At 41.3% G+C, this 20,739-nt stretch overlaps 1 protein-coding gene and 1 long non-coding RNA gene across 5 annotated transcripts in view; one reads left to right on the forward strand and one right to left on the reverse strand.

Moving 5' to 3' along the window:
• LOC116549430 overlaps nucleotides 1-18,395 on the reverse strand; it is a 72,003-nt gene extending 53,608 nt beyond the window's left edge. Inside the window, exons 1-2 of the long non-coding RNA XR_004267869.1 lie at nucleotides 18,355-18,395; nucleotides 18,081-18,216 (exon numbers count right to left, since the gene is read on the reverse strand). This is a non-coding gene — a long non-coding RNA (uncharacterized LOC116549430). The remainder of the gene's footprint in view (nucleotides 1-18,080; nucleotides 18,217-18,354) is intronic.
• LAMA4 (laminin subunit alpha 4) overlaps nucleotides 881-20,739 on the forward strand; it is a 154,666-nt gene continuing 134,807 nt past the window's right edge. For 2 of the 4 annotated variants that reach the window (XM_032274986.1, XM_032274988.1), the window contains exons 1-2: nucleotides 881-1,131; nucleotides 1,289-1,624. In XM_032274986.1, coding sequence (XP_032130877.1) covers nucleotides 1,430-1,624 — 195 coding nt within the window. In that variant the 5' untranslated portion in view covers nucleotides 881-1,131; nucleotides 1,289-1,429. Of the gene's footprint in view, nucleotides 1,149-1,288; nucleotides 1,625-20,739 lie in introns of all 4 variants that reach the window. The other 2 variants (XM_032274985.1, XM_032274987.1) reach the window with 1 other exon arrangement.

Below are 20,739 nucleotides of genomic sequence, written 5' to 3' on the forward strand. Positions count from 1 at the left end.
ACAAATAGCATATGCCAAGTGTCTGGCACATGATAGGTACAAAATAAATGGTTTTGCTTATCCTTAGATAAAATGACTTTTGTTCTATGAAATGGAGCTAATGATTAGGTTTTATGAAAATGCTTTCTTTCAAATACCTAGAGGCTTACCTGGGTTTCATTTTATGGTTGTCTCATCTGACCATTTTTAAACCGTGGTCGGATCTTGTGGAAATGTTTAGAGCTCTTTTTTGAAGCCAATGTAAACAAAGGTACCTATCAGCTGTCGCGGCCACTTTTCCATCCACAGGGGCACCCCTGGCATAACTGTAGCCCAACTTCACCCTGAAGCCTTGGAAAGGTTACATGATTCAGACAGATGTAGTAGGCATGAGATTACAGGCCAAGAGGAAGAGGTCGGGGCTGTGGGCAGTGTATTTGACAGGCTCATACACTGCAAGCCTTGTTCCAGGTCCCTTACAAAGCACCTCTTTAGGATGAAAACAAGATGTTCTTTGTAAATAAAAGTTCATGCATTTGAGTAATGAAGTCATTTTCCAGCACTGCAGTGAAACATATTCTTCGCCCAAGCCCTCTGGGAGAAGACTGTAGGGAGGAAGAGGGGTGGCCAGTGAATCTCAGGAGAAGATATTAGCACAAAGAGTGCAACAGTGTATCCCTAGAAAAAGACAAGAAACCTTGCTCAAGAAAGTGGGCACCCTGACCCTCTGCCTTCAGAGATCATATACCTCTGGCTCCTACCCCTGGAATCCCTTTTCCACCCACTTTCCTGCAAACTAGGTGAGGGGGCACATAAAAGGTCTATGTAAATATAGACATGATATCCGGCACCTTGACTACATAAATGAGAGTGGTGAGGAAGCGGTCACAAAAGCTGAATATTCATGTGGAGCCCTTGGAGGGGCTCCAAACTGAGAGGGGAGGGGAGGCCGCAGGGAAAGGCGGACCTCCTAGTATAAACAGCCAACTTAGGTGGGAGGGCCTGGGAGTGGAAGGTGAAAAGGGAGTGGTGAGAATGAATGTGAGAAGGCAGCCGAGACAGCGCAGTCCCCAGTCCCGAACGGCCAGGGAGCCGAGGTGGCCTGGTGCTGGCGGGGCTCACCCCAATCCGTCTGCCTTTTAATGCCGGACTGTAAGCTCCGTCCGTCTGTAGGTTTTTGAGCCAGAATCTCTGCGGGTAGGGAGAAAAAGTGAAAGAGGGAGCGGGAGAGAGCGGGGAGAAGGGAAGACAGAGGGAGAGAGGGGCTGGGACTCTCCCTTACGCCCGCACTTTCCCTTTTTCCCCCAAGTTGCTGGTTGCGCTGCCACCTCCGGATACTGCACTCGGAGAGGAGGGAAGATAAGCGAGGCACCGCCGCACCGCGCGGGGGACCCACGGAGACCCACAGCGCCCGAGCCCTGGAAGAGCCCCGCTGGATGTCAGCGGAGAGATGGCTTTGAGCTCAGCCTGGCGCTCGGTCCTGCCTCTGTGGCTCCTCTGGGGCGCCGCCTGGTCCCGCGCCGCGTCCGGGGACGGCCACGCTTTTCCTTTGGACATCGAAGGGAGCTCAGCGGTTGGCAGGCAGGACCAGCCTGAGATGAGCGAGCCCCGCGTGGCTCTGGGACGCCTGCCGCCTGCGGCCGAGGTACAGTGTCCGCCGTGGCCACCGTGCTGGGCACCTGCGCCCCGCGGGCCGCGCCACGCTCGTCCTTCTCTCTCTCTCCGCCTCTTTCCCCACTGCCTAGAGAGTTTCACCTGGGCTGGGTCAGTTCAGAAACTTGAAGTAAAGAGTTTTCCTTTGTACGTTGCGCTTGGATGTTGAGACTTGAAAGTTGAGGCTAGGAATGTGTCTGCTCAAACCGGCGAGGGTGCATGTATTGGCGCCCTGAGTCCCTCTGCTAGACCCTCACCTGGGACTGCAGCAGCAAATCGGTGACTTCTGCCACTTGCGTGTCCCAATAGTCATCTTGTCAAGCCACAGCGCTTAACGTGTGTGCCCTGTCACTGGCTTCCTGCTCCTCTGTGCTGTTAGGACAGTAGGAACACTACCGCAGGACCTTTTTTGTCTCATTTTAGACAAGAAGCCTTTTGCAGCAGGGAATGTGAGGGGGTGAGTGAGAGTGGCTGGTCATGAAAGAAGCTGTTAGCTGAGAGGATACCTTAAATAGAAACGAGCCTTTATATTCCAGAAGCAAGATGTTTCCATTAAAATCAAGCCTCAGGGTATGCTATTGATAATATATGTATTCAAAGAGCTGCTGTTTGAATACCTTACAATATCTTTTAAGTTGAAAGTAAAACCAAAACGTAGAGATCTGGTGAAGGAGAATGAATCCAAAACAAGTGATTTAAGAGACCCCTTGAACTGAAACAGACAACAGCGTGTCTTTTACATGGGAGATGCTAACAAGGGGGAAAATGAAGTCACCTAAGTTCATGGGAAAGGAAGGAGCAATTGACCTAACAAAACAAACACCACACTCTATAGCTATGGTTACAGCAACCCTACAACTAAAAAAGATATGTGGATTGACACCATTTCTAATATCACTGATGCATGGGTTTTTGCTACGAATTCTGTTGTTAGTACAATTATAGTTATTAATTAGTGATGATTAAAAATAAGGTGCATGAACATGATCCTTTTTCAGAGTAAGCCCTACCCACGTGTCCCTAAAAAGAGAGAGAGAAGACAACGTCAGAATATACCAAGCTCTCGCTGTGGTATAAAATGTAGCTTCCATGAGAAATAGGGAGCATGGCTTCTGGTCAACTTCATACCCAGAGACTTGGGGAGAGGCCAAACCAGGAGGGACTTCAGGCAATGGGAAGGTTTGCTTCTCTACAGGCTTGGAATTAACCCCAGGGAAGCATTATCTCCACCTGTTGCTTTGAATATGGAAAGTCCCTGAATGAAATGCTTAAGATTAAGATTGGCAGATAAATTGCAGGTCACTCAATTAAATGTGAATTTCTGGTAAATGAGCGAATTATTGTCACATCTCAGATACTGCAGAGGACATATTTATACTAAAATTTGTTTTAATTGTTCATCTGAAATTCAAATTTATCTGGGCATCCTGTATTTATATCCATTACATCTAAAGAGACAAGCTATATACAGCTGTTTTTTATAACTCTCATCCCACAAAAAATTAGGAAAGTAATTTTTGAGTTTTAGAGAAACTTAATGTTGAGACCCTAGGAAATTTCTTATGTGCTCATATGTTTGGTGAAATAATAGGAAAACAGGACAGCAAAGTGTTTTAGATTGTAGGATTTCAGTCTAATGGACCCAAGTTGAAATTTCAAGCTCTTTGACCTTAGGCAAGTTACAGATGCTGATGCAAGATTGCAGATAAACTGAAACTGACAGCATTTATTGATGTCTGCTTTATACCTCATACTGTTATTGTAATGAAATTAGATAAAATAGAGCACTTAGTACAGTGCTTGACATGGTATAAATGCTTTGTATATGCCAAGATTTGTTATAGTCGTTACTATTAAAAATGTGGATGATTAGGTTAAAAGAAACCCTTATCTGAGAATATTCCTTAGAAACTTGTGTTTATGGTTTTCTTTTACTTAATGTTATTATATCTGTTTGTCTATATTCTTCCAACTGGAAAAAAAACGTCACATAGTGAGTTAAATTTGTAGTACTGTCAGAGTTTAATAGGTTCAGAATGCCAGTGGAGGCCTTCGGTTTTGAAAAACAGAAAGAAGATATTAGTCATTCCAGGAAGGTCAAAGTATGTGATGTAGAAAGGGTGGGACTGAGGTAATTATGTTCCCACTGCATAGTTTCACATAATGCCCCCAGTTAGCCTGCGGTCCCATGGCGATCCCAACGCCCCACCATTAGGTTTCCCATGCTCTTTATAGCCAGTAAGCAGACCTTAAACCAAATACATTCCGGAGACTTAATAACATGATGCAAACACTTTAATGGATTGGCTCAGGAGATTGTATTTATGTATACATGGAGAGAGCAGGAGAACACAGACACATTATTCATGGAGAGGTTTAATATGTGGATCGGAGGATATTCTAAAAATACATTCTCTTTACTTGGATTTATATGAATGGTTATTCTGCAATTCTCCTTCAGAGGGAAGGAAGAAAAATACTAAGGCAAGCATGGAGCAGTGGAAGGTGCTTGGGTGAAGGCCTTCCTGAGGCTCTCCTAAGCTCCTCAATAGCCCAGCTTGTGTGCTCTCCATCCCTGAGTACTCAGCCCAAGACATGAACTCTGGCATGCTGTGTTGCTCCATGTGAGCTGGGGAACAAATACATGAAATGCACGCAAAATAAAAGGATAGAGATTGTTGGCTGACCAAGAAGGAGTTCTCCTCTTTTCCTTGTAAAAGAAGCCCAAGCTTCCCCCAGGATGCAAAGTATTTGAAAAGAGGAGCAACTGTGGGTAACTCCATACTAGTTGTGGGGAGGATCTTCGCACCTTTGCTTCTTGACAAGCAATCTACTGAGTCCATTATTGCTGAGTTTATAGTGAGAACAGTGATTCTCAACAGGTGATTCCCAAAAAGGGAGACTGGGCAGTTTCCATCATGATAATCTATTCTAATATGTCACATTTAGGAAAAGAAAGTCCATTCATTCTGCCATACACCCTATAGCGAGAAAAACTAAGCTGAAGTCTTCTTGACCAATATAAATATGGTAGATATGCAAAAGAACTGGAGCGGGGGTAGGAATGAAGATGGGAGCACTCCCACAAAAGGCCAGTAGCAGAATGTCCTTGGGAAGAGTGAGATTCTTGTCCATCAAAAAGAAGTAGGAAACAAACAAGGTCAAGAACACAAGGTTGTACACTGTGTGGCTGGAAAGAAGCCACACAGAGACTCTGAGATGTTGAGAAGGCAAGGACTATGCTGACAGGGCACAGTGGAAGGTGATGGAGGAGGTGACAGTGATATTACTGGCTTTCACAGATAAATGACAGAATAAGGGATACAATTGACAACCTTGAGTAATGCCCCTCAGAGGGGAAAAGAGGAATTTCTCTCCTAGAAACCTCGGTTTTGCTATTGTCATTATTATTGCTGTGTTAACTACACTCCGAGAAGATCAGTGCCCATGAACGTACCCTACACTGGAAAAACTGACTTGCTAAAAAGAAACTATAAAGCAGACTAACTCTGAGGGACTTTTCCTCTTGATTCCTTTCCTTGTTGCTGTGTGCCCCAATGTCCCAACGCATTGTTAGGCTCCTGCCATTAAAAGATTGCAGAATGTTTAACAAAAATACTTTAGATCTCTTTCACCATCTGCTTTCTTTTTTCTTATCTTGGTCACTTGCTTGAAAAAGGTCCCATAGGATCACACTAAGATCCCCAGTCACTAGCCTGGGGCATCACTCTATACTGCTGTTCTAACAATTCAATTAGGTAATCTCAACCCCCTACATGCAGTCATTATTTCATTCATTTATTCATCCAACAAGCTAGTTTGGGGCTTTACCTCAAACAAAGCAATAAAATAGGCACAAGGAGGAATAGAAATAAGGTAGAGTTTCATTTTTGCCCTCAGGAGTGAGCAATTTAAGAGAGAGAAAAAAAACATACATGGCCATTATATAAAGCACAATGTACTAACATTCCATGGGAGTGGCTACAACACAAGTGCCATGGAGATCATGTGAAAAAGTATTATTCCTGAGCTAGACTAGTAGGGCCCAGAACTTATTTGCCAAATACTAAAATCGGCTTCAAAAACCTTATTTTAGAAGAACTGGAATATACCAGTGGTGGTAATAGCGATAATAGTATGGCTCATAGCTGACGCTCGTTAGTACTTACCATGTACCAGATACTGATCTGAACACGTTTCATGAGTTATTTCCAGTAACCTTCATGACAAATCAATGTGACCGGCACCATTATCTCATTTGATACACATAGAAACCAAGGCACAGAGCATTTGCCCAGGCCCCTACTTGAAAGCAGCACAGCTAGGAAGGAGTTTATAAAAGCAGTTCCACTGTGCAAAAGTAGCTAGGAAGAGGTGATTAGGGAAACAGAAATATATATAGGAATACTTCTAGTCAAAGTTAGGGGAATTTCTTAAAATGAAGAAATATATAATGCAATTTAGAGATCATTTTTGCAGTGCTTGTTAGATGAGTAGCATAAGTTGCAAAAAGTAGAGATAACGTCCCTTCCCCATCAAGTCCAATAACTGCTTTTTTAAACCACTCAGTTAAGAAAGAAAAAAAAGCTAACACTTGTTGACTTCTACTATGTCCCATCAACCTACATGTATTATTTAATACTAGTAAAACTTAGACCCATTTTACAGATGAGTTCACTGAAGTTAAAATAAAGGTGGTAAGTAACCAAATTTCCAAATGCCATTCTGTATGCCAGTGAGTCTCCCTGATAGAGCTCTTTTTTCCAACTAGAGAGTCTTCTTATCATATTTTCCCTTTATAATCATATTCTAGTGTGTGTCCTCCACATGATGCTACAGTCTATCTTAAAAGCTCTTGATTTAGATTAATAAGTAGGACATTCAAAACAGTATTGAATATGATAGACCTATGGAATACCTGGTCTATCTTATAGAATTTATTATAAAATTGCTGAAAAATAAAGAATTCCATTCTCTGGTATTCAAGAGTTCTCCAATTTAACCAGAGGAAGTTTTTTCTTTTAATGTGATAAAATAAATACAACAGAAACTCCATCATTTGAACTACTTTTAAAGGCACAGTTCAGTGGCATTGACTACATTAATGTTCTTATAAAACCATCACCACCATCCATTTCAGAACTTTTTCATTTTCCCAAACTGAAACCCATTAAACAATAACTTCTGATTAACTCCTTCCCCTAGCCCCTAACAACCACGATTCTACCCTGTCTTTATGAATTTAACTACTCTAATTACTCCATACACATAGTCATGCAATACCTACCCTTTTGTGCCTGGCTTATTTCATTTAGCATAATGTCTTTGAGGCTCATCCATGTTGTAATATGTGTCAGAATTGCATTCCTTTTCAAAGTTGAATAATATTCTGTTTATATGTATGCTATATTTTGTCCATTCATTTGTTGATGGGCATTTGGGTTGTTTCTACCTTTCAGCTACTGTGAATAATGCTGCTATGAATATTGCTGTACAAGCATCTGTTTGAGTTCTTGCTTTTGGGTTTTTCTGGGCATATACCTAGAAGTGGAATTGCTGGATCACATGGTACAGAGAAAGTTTCAAAACTCAGCATCTGATAGGGGCCAGGTAAAAAAGAATTGAGTGAATCTAGCTCAGTAAAGAAACACATCCTGTGAGTGGTGGGCCTCAATAACGGGAGAAGAGAGAACGCTTCCAGGGTGGCAGCCACCTCTCAGCATTGCCAGATCTTCTGGTTTTGTTTTGTCTTTTTCAAAGGAAGACAGAATTTGGATTCATAAGTGAAATTGCTGACTCAAATGTTTTTTAATTCCCTGTAGGCTTAGTACATCTGAGGGCCAGATTCAGCCCAAGGATAATTTATTTGCAGCCTCTGCTTTACAATATTTTGAAGTTCAGCTTTCATTACAGGCAAAATATGGGCTTACAACCAGACAGATGTGGTGTGAATCCAGCTCCACAACTTTCTAGCTGTTTGACTTTGGGCAAATTTGACCATCTTTTAGATACTCAGTTCCTTTGATTATAAAATAAATAGAAATACACTTGCTTGCAAAATTGTTGTGAAATTTAAATGAAATGATATATGTAAGCTGCCTACCACAAAGTCAGCCCGCATTTCTCTCGGTCTGTCTTTCCTTTCTCTCCCTCATTTTTCCACTCTCTGCTTCTGTCTATCTTCAGGTAAAATTTTATACTATCTTGTTAAAAGTATTTTGTTATAAAAAATCTTTACTTATTCCATAAATTTGAGTACTTTTAACTTTTGCTTAAAGTTTGCTGATTATCCAACATTGGAGGAGGCTGTCGTTTAGTTTTTATAATCATTGTGTCTTTCATGATCCTTTAAACAGCATTTCCCCAGCAATAGGAGGATCTGAGCAGTTATGAGAAATGAATGAGCTTTTCTAAATCACTAAAAAGGCTAAAGAAAAAAGCCAACAGCAGCCAGGCACGGTGGCTCACGCCTGTAATCCCAGCACTTTGGGAGACCAAGGCAGGTGGATCACAAGGTCAGGAGTTCAAGACCAGCCTGGCCAAGATGGTGAAACCCCATCTCTACTAAAAATACAAAAAAAATTAACCGGGTACGATTACAGTTGCCTGTAATCCCAGCTGAGGGATTACAGGGAAACTAGGGAGGCTGAGGCAGAGAACTGCTTGAACCTGGGAGGTAGAAGTTGCAGTGAACAGAGATCATGCCACTGCACTCCAGCCTGGGTTACAGAGCAAGACTCCATTCCCCACCAAAAAAGGAGAAAACCCAACAGCTTTGATAGGACAAGGACAATACCTTTTTTCCCCTAATAATTAAATTCTTAAATCTGACTTTTCACAGTTTCTTGAAATAAAAATGCCAAAAACACTCCCCTACTTTGGGTTTTTTTCTGGCTTATAGTAACCATATAAATATAATGATGGCCAGACATAATTTTGAGAGCTTTGATTGGTTAACAGCCATTAAAACCAGATTGCTAGCATATGCTTTGAGTTCTGAGCCTTAGCATTTCCGAACAATCATTTATTTTCTAAAATAAACCTAGTCTATTGATGCAAGGTGACCATATAGAAGAATATTTAAATACCTACTCATATTTGCAAAAGAGCAGCATTCTTTTTTCAACTGTTTTTCTTTTCTGCTCTTGGTGTGGTAAAGTTAAATTCTGGGAAATGGTTTACTAAAGGGAAGTTTAACCACAGATGTTTGTAATTCCAGCTTAAGTTTCCCATCAAAGCCTTAATGAAATTCAGCTGCCAGCAGTTCGGCCCTGAATCTGAGTCTTTTTATCATGAGAAACTTGGGGGGAAAAACATTCTGAAGCTGAATGATAGTGGGAAAATTTCCATATTCAGCCCAAATCTTCCCCATAAAGAAAAAAATATATAAACAAATTCTGTTACAAATGGGAGGAGAGATGGGTGGATATAATTTAAGTAATATTCAAAATGACCTTCTTTTCATTCCCAGGACTTTCTTAGTTTTTATGTTGCATTTTGATGGAGGCTAGAGATCTGTGTTTACCTAAATGGAGTGAAGTCTACACATTTTTTACTTCATGAGAACTAATGAGTTAGAGAAATCTCGTAACCTTAACAGCTGCATTAGTACAAGTCTTTTGCAGACTAGACCAATAATCCAGGCTATACTCTGTGGCTAAAAGGGCCCCTGAGCATGAGGCAGACTTTGCATATTAATATTTATTTTGAAATTATGCCATTTTGGAGTGGCATGATTGCTTCAAAGGAAATCAAGGACTCTAGGGATCAAAGGTACCATCACTAAAACTTGCCTTACACACATGACTATTACATGGAATACTGTTATCTATGTGCAAAGTGAATTGCAACATAGCATACTGAACTAAGCAGCACTAGAAAGCCAAATGTCAGTCCAAAGAAACACATGACATAGGCACCAGCAGAAGGGAAGAGAAATAAATGTCTAGTGAGCCTCAGCCTCTGGGATGCTAGGGCTATAGAACCCTCTAGAATCACAGCATAGAGCCACAGCACAAATTCAGGGTCTGGGGCTGAAAACCCTGGCAAGCCTCTTCTTCCACAGCAGAGGTAGTCCAAGGTGCCTTTCAAGCTTCATGGTTACATGTGTGTGTTTCCCTTTGATGAACAGTGATACAATTTGACAAGCTAAAGGTGTTACCTAAGCGTTACCTCTTTTCCTGCTGATCTGTCCTGAGTCCTAGGTGGTCCTGTTAACCCCCAGGTCACAGATGAGGTGCTAAACACCTGCTCTTTGGAGATTAAACAGTCTGAATATCTGAAGATGGGCTGCAGTTTCATTGTAGTACATGAATAATTGCCTCATTTTATATTGCTGTCTGCCATCATTAATGCCAATAGACACCCTGAAATTCCATCCATAAGAGACCTGATGCCTCTGCTGCAGCACAAAATTCAGCATAAAGGAGATCTGTTTGAATGTAGAGTCAGTGGGTGGTTATTATTGGATACATAAATCTATTATACCTTGCAGCATGAGCCATGAAATCAAAGGAATCATAGGTCGTCAGATTTAGAAAGAAGTTTAGAAATTCAACTCTCTCATTTTGTAGATGAAGAGAGGGGAGGTGGGGGGTGCTTGACCCAGGGACACAAAGCCCATTAGCAGTAGTACGATCATCATGGGATGAACCCCAAAATTGGAGTTCAGTCTGGGAGACCACGTGGGTTCTTGGCTTCACACAGGGAGGAATTCAAGAGTCAGCCGACAGAGTAAAGTGAAAGCAAGTTCATTATGAAAATAAAGGAATGAAGAGGTGCCTACTCTATAGACAAGCAGTCCTGAGGGCTGCTGGTTGGCTATTTTTATGGTTATTTTTGATCATATGCTAGACAAGGGATGGATTATTTATGAGTTTTCCAGGAAAGGGATGGGGAATTCTCAGAACCCTGAGTTTCTCCCCCTTTCAGACCTTATAGGGTAACTTCCAGACTTTTCATGGCATTTGTAAACTGTCATGGCGCTGGTTTCTTTTGGTATGCTAATGTATTGTAATTAGCATATAACGAGCAGTGAGGAAGACCAGATGTGTCTTTTATTACCATCTTGGTTTTGGCAGGGTTTGGCTGGCTTCTTCACTGCATCCTGTTTTATCAGCGGGGTCTTTGTGACCTGTTATCCTGTGAAACCAGTCCTGCTGAACTCGTAGCTCACAAAGAACTGTGTCTTCTGACTTTTTGCCTTATGTTCTTTCCAATTGTTTTAATGGACTAAATCATCCTAGCTTTTTTTTTTTTTTTTTTTTTTTTGAGCGGAGTCTCGCTCTGTTGCCCAGGCTGGAGTGCAGTGGCACGATCTTGGCTCATTGTAACCCTCCTCCCGGGTTCAAGTGATTTTCTTTCCTCAGCGTCCTGAATAGCTGGGATTACAGGTGCCCACCACCAGGTCCAGCTATTTTTTGTATTTTTAGTAGAGACAGGGTTTCACCCTGTTTCCCAGGCTGATCTAAAACTCCTGACCTCAGGCAGTCTACCCACCTGGGCCTCCAAAGTCCTGGGATTACAGGCATGAGCCACCACATCCAGCTTCATCCTAGTTTTGAAACTACTGATTATTACCTGAGCACATCTAGATATCTTACGAAAGATATCTGCTGCTAATATATTATTATTCTTTTACTCTTTATTATTTCGGTTTATCCTTAAGTTGAGTCATCAGTAGGAGATTCTCATGGAGCAGAGTAGAGCTAGACTATGAGTCTGTAACTAACTATTCTGATTCTTGGCTCCATCACTAACAATCAGATCACCCTTGCCAGGTAAAGAAACCTAGTCAATCCCTCTACCTGCTGAGCTCTCAGTTTCTATACTAAAAAAAATTAAAAATGATTACGTCTAGTAATGAAATTCTACAATTGTCTAATAAATAGATAAAAATTTATGCCAGTTAAAGGGAACCTGGCTTAAGATACTGAATCACGCAGTCATAGCTGTTGCCCTAGTTAGAACCCCAAGACTTTAAGAGCCCAGAACCTAAAGGAAACATGGGGTCCTAGTTTGTGGAAGCAGGTGGGGAGGGGTGGTTACTAACAACTCCAGATATGGGGCTGGGGTTGATCCCCAGCACAGGTTACCAACCCAGCCACAGACATAAGCCTCTCCAAGGTGACACAGCAACAAGCCTTCCCAGACAGCCTAATTGTGTCTCAGTGTGCGAAATAAATATTCATGGGTCTCCCATGCCAAGGTCCAAGGGTGCTCTCCCTACTCTATCTGGATCCTCCAGAATGATCCTAAATCTGTCCCCAATCCAGAGAGACAGAAAAGTTTACAATGGAAGAGATCAGGTAGGTACTGGAGACCTACTGAGCGGAGACTCAGGTCAACACATAACAGTTCAGTGCCAAGTGGCAGAGAGTCTAGAGAGAAGAAGGCGTTTTTACTCAATGAGAAAGGAAGAGAAAGCCAGTGACAGATTATCAATCATTATAAACATCAACATGAAATACTCACATTATATTATACATAGTACAGCTGTCCGCTAAATCTTAATGACAATGTAAAGAAGAATCCTGCTCTAGATTGGGCAGAATACAGCATTTGGAAGCAAGTATGTTCAAGGAACTCTCTAGAAGGCAGACTTCGTGTGTGAGGGGATGTGCTCTGGTGTCTAAATGTCCTGAATATTGTTGGCTTATGGGGCAGAAGGATCTAAAGCATTGCTACTGAAAGTGTGGTCCAAAGACTGCAGCATCAGCCTCACCTGGGATTGTGTTAGAGATGCAGAATCTCAGGTTCCACCCCAGAATCAGAAGATGCGTTTTCACCATGTCCCCAGGCTGTTCATCTGCACATTAAAATATGAGAAATGTTAGGTTCTCAAATACAGGTGTGCTTGAATTTTGAATGGAATTACGGAAAATTGAGAATACAGAAAATGTCAAAAATTTTTTGAGACAGTTATGGAGGGAGACCAAAAAAAACATAAATTATGGCTCAGTCTAGTAAGGGGCATGCTACCTGAAAAGACGTACTTCAGAATAAAACACAAGCCTCAAAGCAAACTGCTGCTTTGAGGCATCTGAAGGAAGCTGATAAAGTCAAGTCACTTCCTGAAACCATGGCACATACATACTGGGTGCTCCGAATGTATTTTTTGAGAAGAGACATGAAATGACATGGCAGATTTTCTACACCCACCTAAGTCTTCTCCTCACCCATAGCCCAGATATCAAAACACTGAAGACTCTGTGTCCTTGAAGAAAGTAGAGCAGAGGCAGAGGAAGAGTTTACTTGGGGAATCTGCTCAAAAATAGGATGTTGCTCACACTTTTCAGCAAACAGTGGGATTGTGATGTTTTTCTTGGTAACAAGGGAGTCATTCTGATCCAGAATGTCTCTTCAGGGAGTGAGGAGTGCAGTCTACATCCAGACTAGAAAGATAAGAGACAGGGGAGAGACCTAGTTCCCCAAAATGAAAATTGCCAATTGCTATTCCTCCAGCTGGTCCTTTTCTAGAGGGATTGAAATCTGCAGGAAAGTGCTTTTGAGTCAAGTCTGTGTCTCCTTCTGTATCACAGCAGATGTCCCCATTCTCCTAGCAGGCTCCAGGTATTCTTGATGCAGCCTTTTACCTTTAATTACTAAGCACTTTATTAGTACTTGCTGTGTTGCAAGTACTGTTCTAAGCACTTGTGTGTATTATGAATTCAGTTATTCCTCATAACAACCTCATGAGGAAGGCATTAATATTAACCTTATTTTACTGATGACAAAAATAAGCCAGATAGCAGTTAAGCAAGTCACGGTCATAGCTAGGAAATCTGGCCCTAAGCTTGTAACCTTCACATTATAATGACCCTCTAACGTCTGTGTCTAAGTCTCAGAGTGCCTTAGCAATACCCCAGCTGACAAAGGTTATCCTTACCACAGTAGTCGTAGCAGTTGACAAGTCTGTAAAGAACATTTACATTAATGGTATGTTTAGTCTTTGGCCTTGTTTTTAAGTTATAGAGTAAACTAAGTACCATCTCAGTAACAGTAGGGAGTTATTTCCTTAAACATAAGAAGAGTAAAAGTTGGTGAAACTTCTGAATGTGTATATATTATGTAACTCCAGCTACGCTGAGCACTGGTTTTTCAGTGGAGTCCTGAGTCTACTCTGTGGACCTATAACTTAAAAGATCTTGAGGCCAGGCGTGGTGGCTCATGCCTGTAATCCAGCACTTCGAGAGGCTGAGGCAGGAGGATCACGAGGTCAAGAGATTGAGACCAGACCATCCTGGCCGACATGGTGAAATCCCATCTCTACTAAAAATACAAAACTTAGGTGGATGTGGTGGCACGGGCCTGTAGTACCAGCTACTCGGGAGGCTGAGGCAGGAGAATTGGTTGAACCCGGGAGGTGGAGGTTGCAGTGAGCCGAGATTGTACTACTGCACTCCAGACTAGTGACAGAACAAGACTCCATCTAAAAAAAAAGAAAAAAAATCTTGAAAAGGATATGGAAGGAGCTGACATGGTCATAAAAACATGACCTCAGTTCCAAAAAAAAACCTAAATATTGAGCTGTGATATGATCCAGCAATTCCACTGCTGGGTAAATACCTGAAAGAAAGAAATCAGTATATAGAAGAGATATCTGCACTCCCATATTTGTTGCAGCACTGTTTACAATAGCGAAGATTTGGAAGCAACCCAAGTGTCCATCAACAGATGAATGGATTAAAAAAATGTGGTCCATGTACACAATAGAGTGCTAGTCAGCCTTAAAAAGAATGAGATCCAGCCATTTGCAAAAACATGGATGGAACTGGAGATCATTATGTTAAGTTAAATAAGCCAGATACAGAAAGACAAATGTCACATGTTCTCACTTATTTATGGGATCTAAAAATCAAGTCAATTGAACTGATGGACATAGAGAATAGAAGGATGGTTACCAGGAGCTGAGAAGCGTAGTAGGGGGTTGGTGGAGAGGTGGGAATTGCTAATGGGCACAGAAAAAAAAAGAAAGAATGAGTAAGACCTAATATTTGATAGCACAATGGGATGACTATAGCCAATAATAACTTAATTGTACATTTTAAAATAACTTAATATAATTGGATTGTTTGTAACTCAAAGGATAAATGCTTGAGGGGAGGGATATACCATTCTCTATGGTATGCTGATTTCCCATTGCATGCCTGTATCAAAACATCTCACGTGCCCCATAAATACATACAACTACTATTTACCCACAAAATTTAAAAAATAATAAAAAGATTAAAAATAAAACAATTAAACAGAAAAATGTGACCTCGGGGGAAATGATTAGACAAAGTTATGTCAATCAGGAAAACTAATGAAGGTTTAAAAACAGTTTACCTTTTAAAAAATTTCTCTACAAATGACCATAGAAAAGGAAAGGAAATTTAAAAACGAAAAGGATTCAAAAGTCAGATTTACAAGAAATATAGGCTGTTAACTCCTTTAAGAACTATATTAAAGAATTTGTCTGAAAAAAGTGAGTTATTCATTCAGCACCAAAGAATAAGAGTATAGTGCTGAAAGGTCCCATTCAAGGCACCAGTGATTTGTTCAGGAGCAGACCCAGTCTTCAGCCCTTCTGAACTAAGAGAAGAACCGAAGCAGTAGTCACTTGTGAAATGCATTGTAACCTGAATGGGGGAATGTGTGAGAATAATGTTCTCCCAAATTTTCATGCACAGGGATCCCTTTACTATTTCTCCTCCTCCTCTAACCTCATGTTTTAAAATGTTTTATCTTCTGTATTAGTCTGCAGGAGCTGCCATAACAAAGTACTCCAGACTGGATGGCTTAAACAATAGAAATTTATTTTCTTACAGTTCTGGAGGCTAAAAGTCCAAGAGCAAGGTGCTGTCAAGGTCAGTTTCAGGTGAGGGCTCTCTTCATGATTTGTAGATGGCCACATTCTCACTGTGTCCTCACATGGCCTTTCTTATGTGTATATGCAGAGGGAAAGAGGTCTCTGGTATCACTTCCTCATCTTATAAAAATATAAATTTTATAAGACTCAGCTGCTCCTTCTAAAATGTCGTTTAATCTTTTCTCTCTCTCTCTCTTTTTTGAGACGGAGTCTTGCCCTGTTGCCTGGGCTGGAATGCAGTGGCATGATCTCAGCTCGCTGCAACCTCCGCCTCCTGGGTTCAATGATTTCCGTGCCTCAGCCTCCCAAGTAGCCAGAACTACAGGTGGCTGCCACCACACTCAGCTAATTTTTGTATTTTTAGTAGAGACAGGGTTTCACCATGTTGACCAGGCTGGTCTCGAACTCCTGACCTCAAGTGATCCACTCACCTCAGCCTCTCAAAGTGGTGGGATTACAGGTATGAGCCACCGTGCCCAGCCCATTTAATCTTTATTACCATTATTTATTACCTCTTTATAGGCACTATCTCCAAATACAAACACATTGGAGATTAGGTTTCAACATGAATTTTGAGGGGATGCAATTCAGTTCATCACAGCTACCAAGTGAAAGGTATTAAGTAGTAACTCATTTCTTAACGAGGCAAAGGAATTTATAACCACAAAAGAGCTTCTGAGAAAATAAGATAATGAGTGTAATTACCCTGTTTTGACTATAAGCAAAAGCCAAATTTAGCATTTGATTTTAATTGTACATTTTTAATAAATATGTCACCATTACTTTTATTTTATTTTATTTTATTTTTTAGACAAAGTCTCACTATGTCACCCAGGCTGAAGTGCAATGGTATAGTGATCTCAGCTCACTATAACCTCTGCCTCCCAAGTTCAAGCGATTCTCCTGCCTCAGCCTCCCAAGTAGCTAGGATTACAGGTTCCTACCACGCCTGGCTAATTTTTGTATTTTTAGTAGAGGCAGGTTTCACCATGTTGGCAAGACTGACCTCGAACTCCTGACCTCAAGTGATCCACCCGACTCAGCCTCCCAAAGTGTTGAGATTACAGGCATGAGCCACAGCACCTGGCAAACATTTAATTCAATATTTTGACATATGAAAAACAGTATGTCAAGTTCTGTACTGCCACATTGCATTCCTCAGATGTCCAGAGACACTTGATTGATCCATATCAATATCTTTTCTCTTTTTTTTAGCAGAAAGGTGCCCACTACCTTAGCAAGTGCCATGTATCCTACAAAGATGAATAAAACACAGAGATGAAACAAGTACACTAATAATGCAATACAACTCATTTCTTATGTTACAAAAACTCTTGGAGGATTTAGAAGGAACATTCACTCCCGGTGGAATATTCCCAAGTGACTTCAAGGGCAAGGTGGCATTTGAGTTGAATCTTTCAGATTGAGGAAAAGAATACAAGCTGAGGGGACAGGATGAGTAAATAAAAACAAAGACACAGGGTTTCTTCTAGGAAAGGAAGTAGTCCCAGTTGGTTGGCCTGAACAACAGGGAGACATCAAAGGTTTCAGAGCAGAAGAAAGAGAAACACAGTGAGAATCATGATTTGTCAACATTCATGTGGAAACAGGCTCCTGGCTAGATTGGGCAATAGGCGGCAGAGAGCCTGGAATCAGGGTAACCCATGTCGTGCATTGGTAACCGTCCAGGAGAGCCTAAGGAGGCCTGGATTTGGATGCTGGCTGTGGTCTGGAACGGAGAGCACAGATGCTGGGATCATTGCCAAGGTTCTATGAAGATGGTTTGTCATATGTTTGAAGAGTAAGGATGAAGGAGAAGTTAAAGGTCCTGCTGATGTTTGTAGAAAAGTATTAAATCATGGGAGAGAAGTCTGCAGAGACCTTTTAACATAAAACCTACTAAATCAGTGGTTCAGACTGAGGCTCCATGGAAATGCCTGAGGGTACAAGGCCTCTGGAGCAGCAGGAGGTGGCTCCCCACCTCTTTCAATCAAAGCGGCTTCTTTTTTATCTGTTTTATAGATGAATTTCACGTGAAATTTTACTGGTTTTTTGAAAAAGGCTTCTCTGCTCTAAAACATTTGAGAACCAGTATGCTGGGGCCTCCCAAGTTGATATTCTAAATCGAGACAAGTCTCCAAAATGTTACTCAAAATCTTATTCAAATCAGTGCCTCCTAGGTGGTTTCCCAGCTACACACACACTTGCCTCAGGCCAGTACATGTCACTGGTTGCATTGAGCAGCTGATGTTCAGAGCACCCCTGCAATAGCTCCAAACATGAGCTAGAAATCTTTAAACAATCGGTGCTCTCCTGAGAGATATTTTTATGCTTCCTCTTCCTTGCCTGATGATATTTTTGGCCCTTTGCAAGGAAATTAGGAAATTCCACTTTTATCTCAGTCATTACCTGGGAGTACTGAGGACAACAAAGGAACTTCTGAGAGAGGATAGGATGGTAGTGGATAGACCAGATAAGCACTATATTTTGATCTTCATAGAAATGACCAAATGTTTGTTCAATTTTTATTCTTCTAAAGCAATTATTCCATTGCAATGCATGTCATCTTATTCTGAAACAAAAGCCAGTTTCTTACCTGCACCATGAACTAAAAAGATAGCTCTCAAGTCTTACTTTCTCCTTCCTTGATACAGATTTTATCCCCTTTGTGGTCCAGAAGCTGTTCCCAATGATCTCCAAAGGGCAAAATACTTCCATGATGAACATTTTGTCTATAAAAATCAAGAAAATAGGCATCAAAAATTTTGGTTTTTATGCGAATTAAAACAGCGGCAACCTAAGCATTTCATAGTGTCATGAAGGCAAACAACAGGTTTTTTAATTTGCTTTATAACATATCTGCAGTATACCCAGGAAGAACTGATGTTCCAATGAATTACGAAAGCTTCTTATACCTCTTTTTACCCATAGCTTGAAGAGTTCAGCTTTTAAAAAGCTGTTGATATTGAACAAGTGTTATTCACAACTGCCAAATATTGGAATTTCCAATGACTACTGACTCAGGTTAAAAATAGTGTTAATACTTATTTACCTTTCATGATTTACAAGTGTTTTGCTACATATTTCTACTTTTAGTCTTCACAATCATTTTTACAAACCAGGCAGGCTGGTTTCCTCTAATTTATGAAAGCATGTTAATATTTAATGATAAGCCACAAATTTCCTAGCATGGAGCCTTGTTGAGACAGCAGGAGGTTTCATAGAGACTGTTAGAATGGGAAGAGCCTAGAAATCATCACTCTGCTAATGTCATTGAAGAGGAAGAAACTAGAGCCAGAAATTGAGTCATTTCCCCAAGTTCCCACACAGGGTTTCTAGAACTGGAACCACAACCAGGTTTCCTGGCTCTGTGGGGGCAGTCGTCTTTCCCTACTGCATCGGAGAGCACAGTTGCCATCACGGGGGTGTTGAGACATTAAGTGAGCTGGATTAGACAAGAAGATATCCATGTTTGCCTTCATCTTATAACTTATGTAGCCATCTGTGTCTTAGAACTAAGTAATTACTGAAACATTAAAAGTTCTCTTCACCTTCAGTCATTATATTTACGTCAATTTTGAATTTAATTTATAACCAAATTATGTATCCCTTTTCTTTCATTGCAAGCATTTTTTGCCCCATATGGCTATCAACCCCTTAAACCATGCATTCAGCACCTATACTTAGAAAGTAAGCATTCGAGTGCCATACGATTTCAGAATTTCCGGCTAGAGTTTTCTGGTGGTCACATAAAAATAAACCAAACATCTTTGATCTTAAAAGGAAGAAAGAAAGATCTATTTCAAAAATGAACAATAACATTTTTGTTTTCAAAGTTGGAGAATTAATTTTTAAAATTCCTAGACCACATCATGTCTGGTATTCCTCCTGTACACAGCCATCAGTCAAGTTGCCACATGACTTTAAGAAACTTCCCTATCACATAGCAAAACAATTGAAACGTGAGAAATTAATGAAGAAAATGAAATGGTGGTAGCACCAAAGTGGTCCACTCTGGCACCTGTACCCTTCTATGATCTTCTCAACCTGCTTTATGACAATTCTGAATTTCAGGAGCTTCATTTTTTATATGTAGAATTTTTTTACTGTTAATATCACATCCAAGTCACTCTAGTCTTCTGAGAGCAAGAAAATACATCATACCTGTTTCTCAAGAAAATCTTCCATTCCCAATGGAACTATGCAACTTTATGGTATAATCCAGGGACTTTGCTGTGAATAGCATCTGCTGAGATGTGCCCTGAACCTAATAGAGAACAAGGAAAAAACCTTATTTCAGGAGATTGGGGCAGTCCCACATGGTCTGCAAAATAGGAAGGCTTTTGAGAGGCAGGGCAGTTCTAACCCTGCCCATTCCATGCTCCATTTTCAAAATGGTGGGCACTGTCATGCCTCATTCTCACCCTGGTCTTTGATGTCAGGAGGATCCTCAGTATGATGAGAACAATACTATACTTAAGATGAAGCTAGGCTGTGTGCGGTGGCTCATACCTATAATCCCAGCACTCTGGGAGACTAAGGCGGGTGGATCACAAGGTCAGGAGTTCAAGACCAGCCTGGCCAAGATGGTGACACCCTATCTCTACTAAAAATACAAAAATTAGCTGGGCATGGTAGCAGGCGCCTACAATCCCAGATACTCGGGAAGCTTAGGCAGAGAATTGCTTGAACCCAGGAGGCAGAGGTTACAGTGAGCCAAGATCACAACACTGCACTCCAGCCCAGGCGACAGAGCTAGACTCCATCTCAAAAAAAAAAAAAAAAATCAATTTTAAAAGAGACCCCCAGGTGATCCAGTTTGGAAACCACCGAGTTTAATTCTGGAGTTCCAAATCCTGCATCTTTGAACTGATCCTTTCAGACCAAGCCCAGCATCTCTCGATCTCTTGCCCCACCCTGGCTTTGTCTAGCTGGAGCCTGCTCTCTCATGGTCTTTTGAGCCAACCCTGATCATTTAGAATGAGAGTTACTTTTCCTTCCCTCCAGATGGAGATGCAATATGTCAGGCGCTACTGCCCTGCCCCTGGTTTTTTTTAGAGACAGGATCTTGTTCTGTCTCCCCTCCTCCACTGCAGTGGCGCAATCGTGGCTCACTGCAGCCTTGAATTCTTGGGTTTAAGCAATCCTCCCACCTCAACCTTCTGAGTAGCTGGGACTACAGACACATGCAACCATGCCCGGCTAATTAAAAACAAAACAGCCGGGCGCGGTGGCTCAAGCCTGTAATCCCAGCA

The sequence above is a fragment of the Sapajus apella genome, unplaced genomic scaffold, assembly GCF_009761245.1.
Source record: "Sapajus apella isolate SASKATOON/1434 unplaced genomic scaffold, GSC_monkey_1.0 scaffold6, whole genome shotgun sequence".
NCBI classification, from domain to species: Eukaryota; Metazoa; Chordata; class Mammalia; order Primates; family Cebidae; genus Sapajus; species Sapajus apella.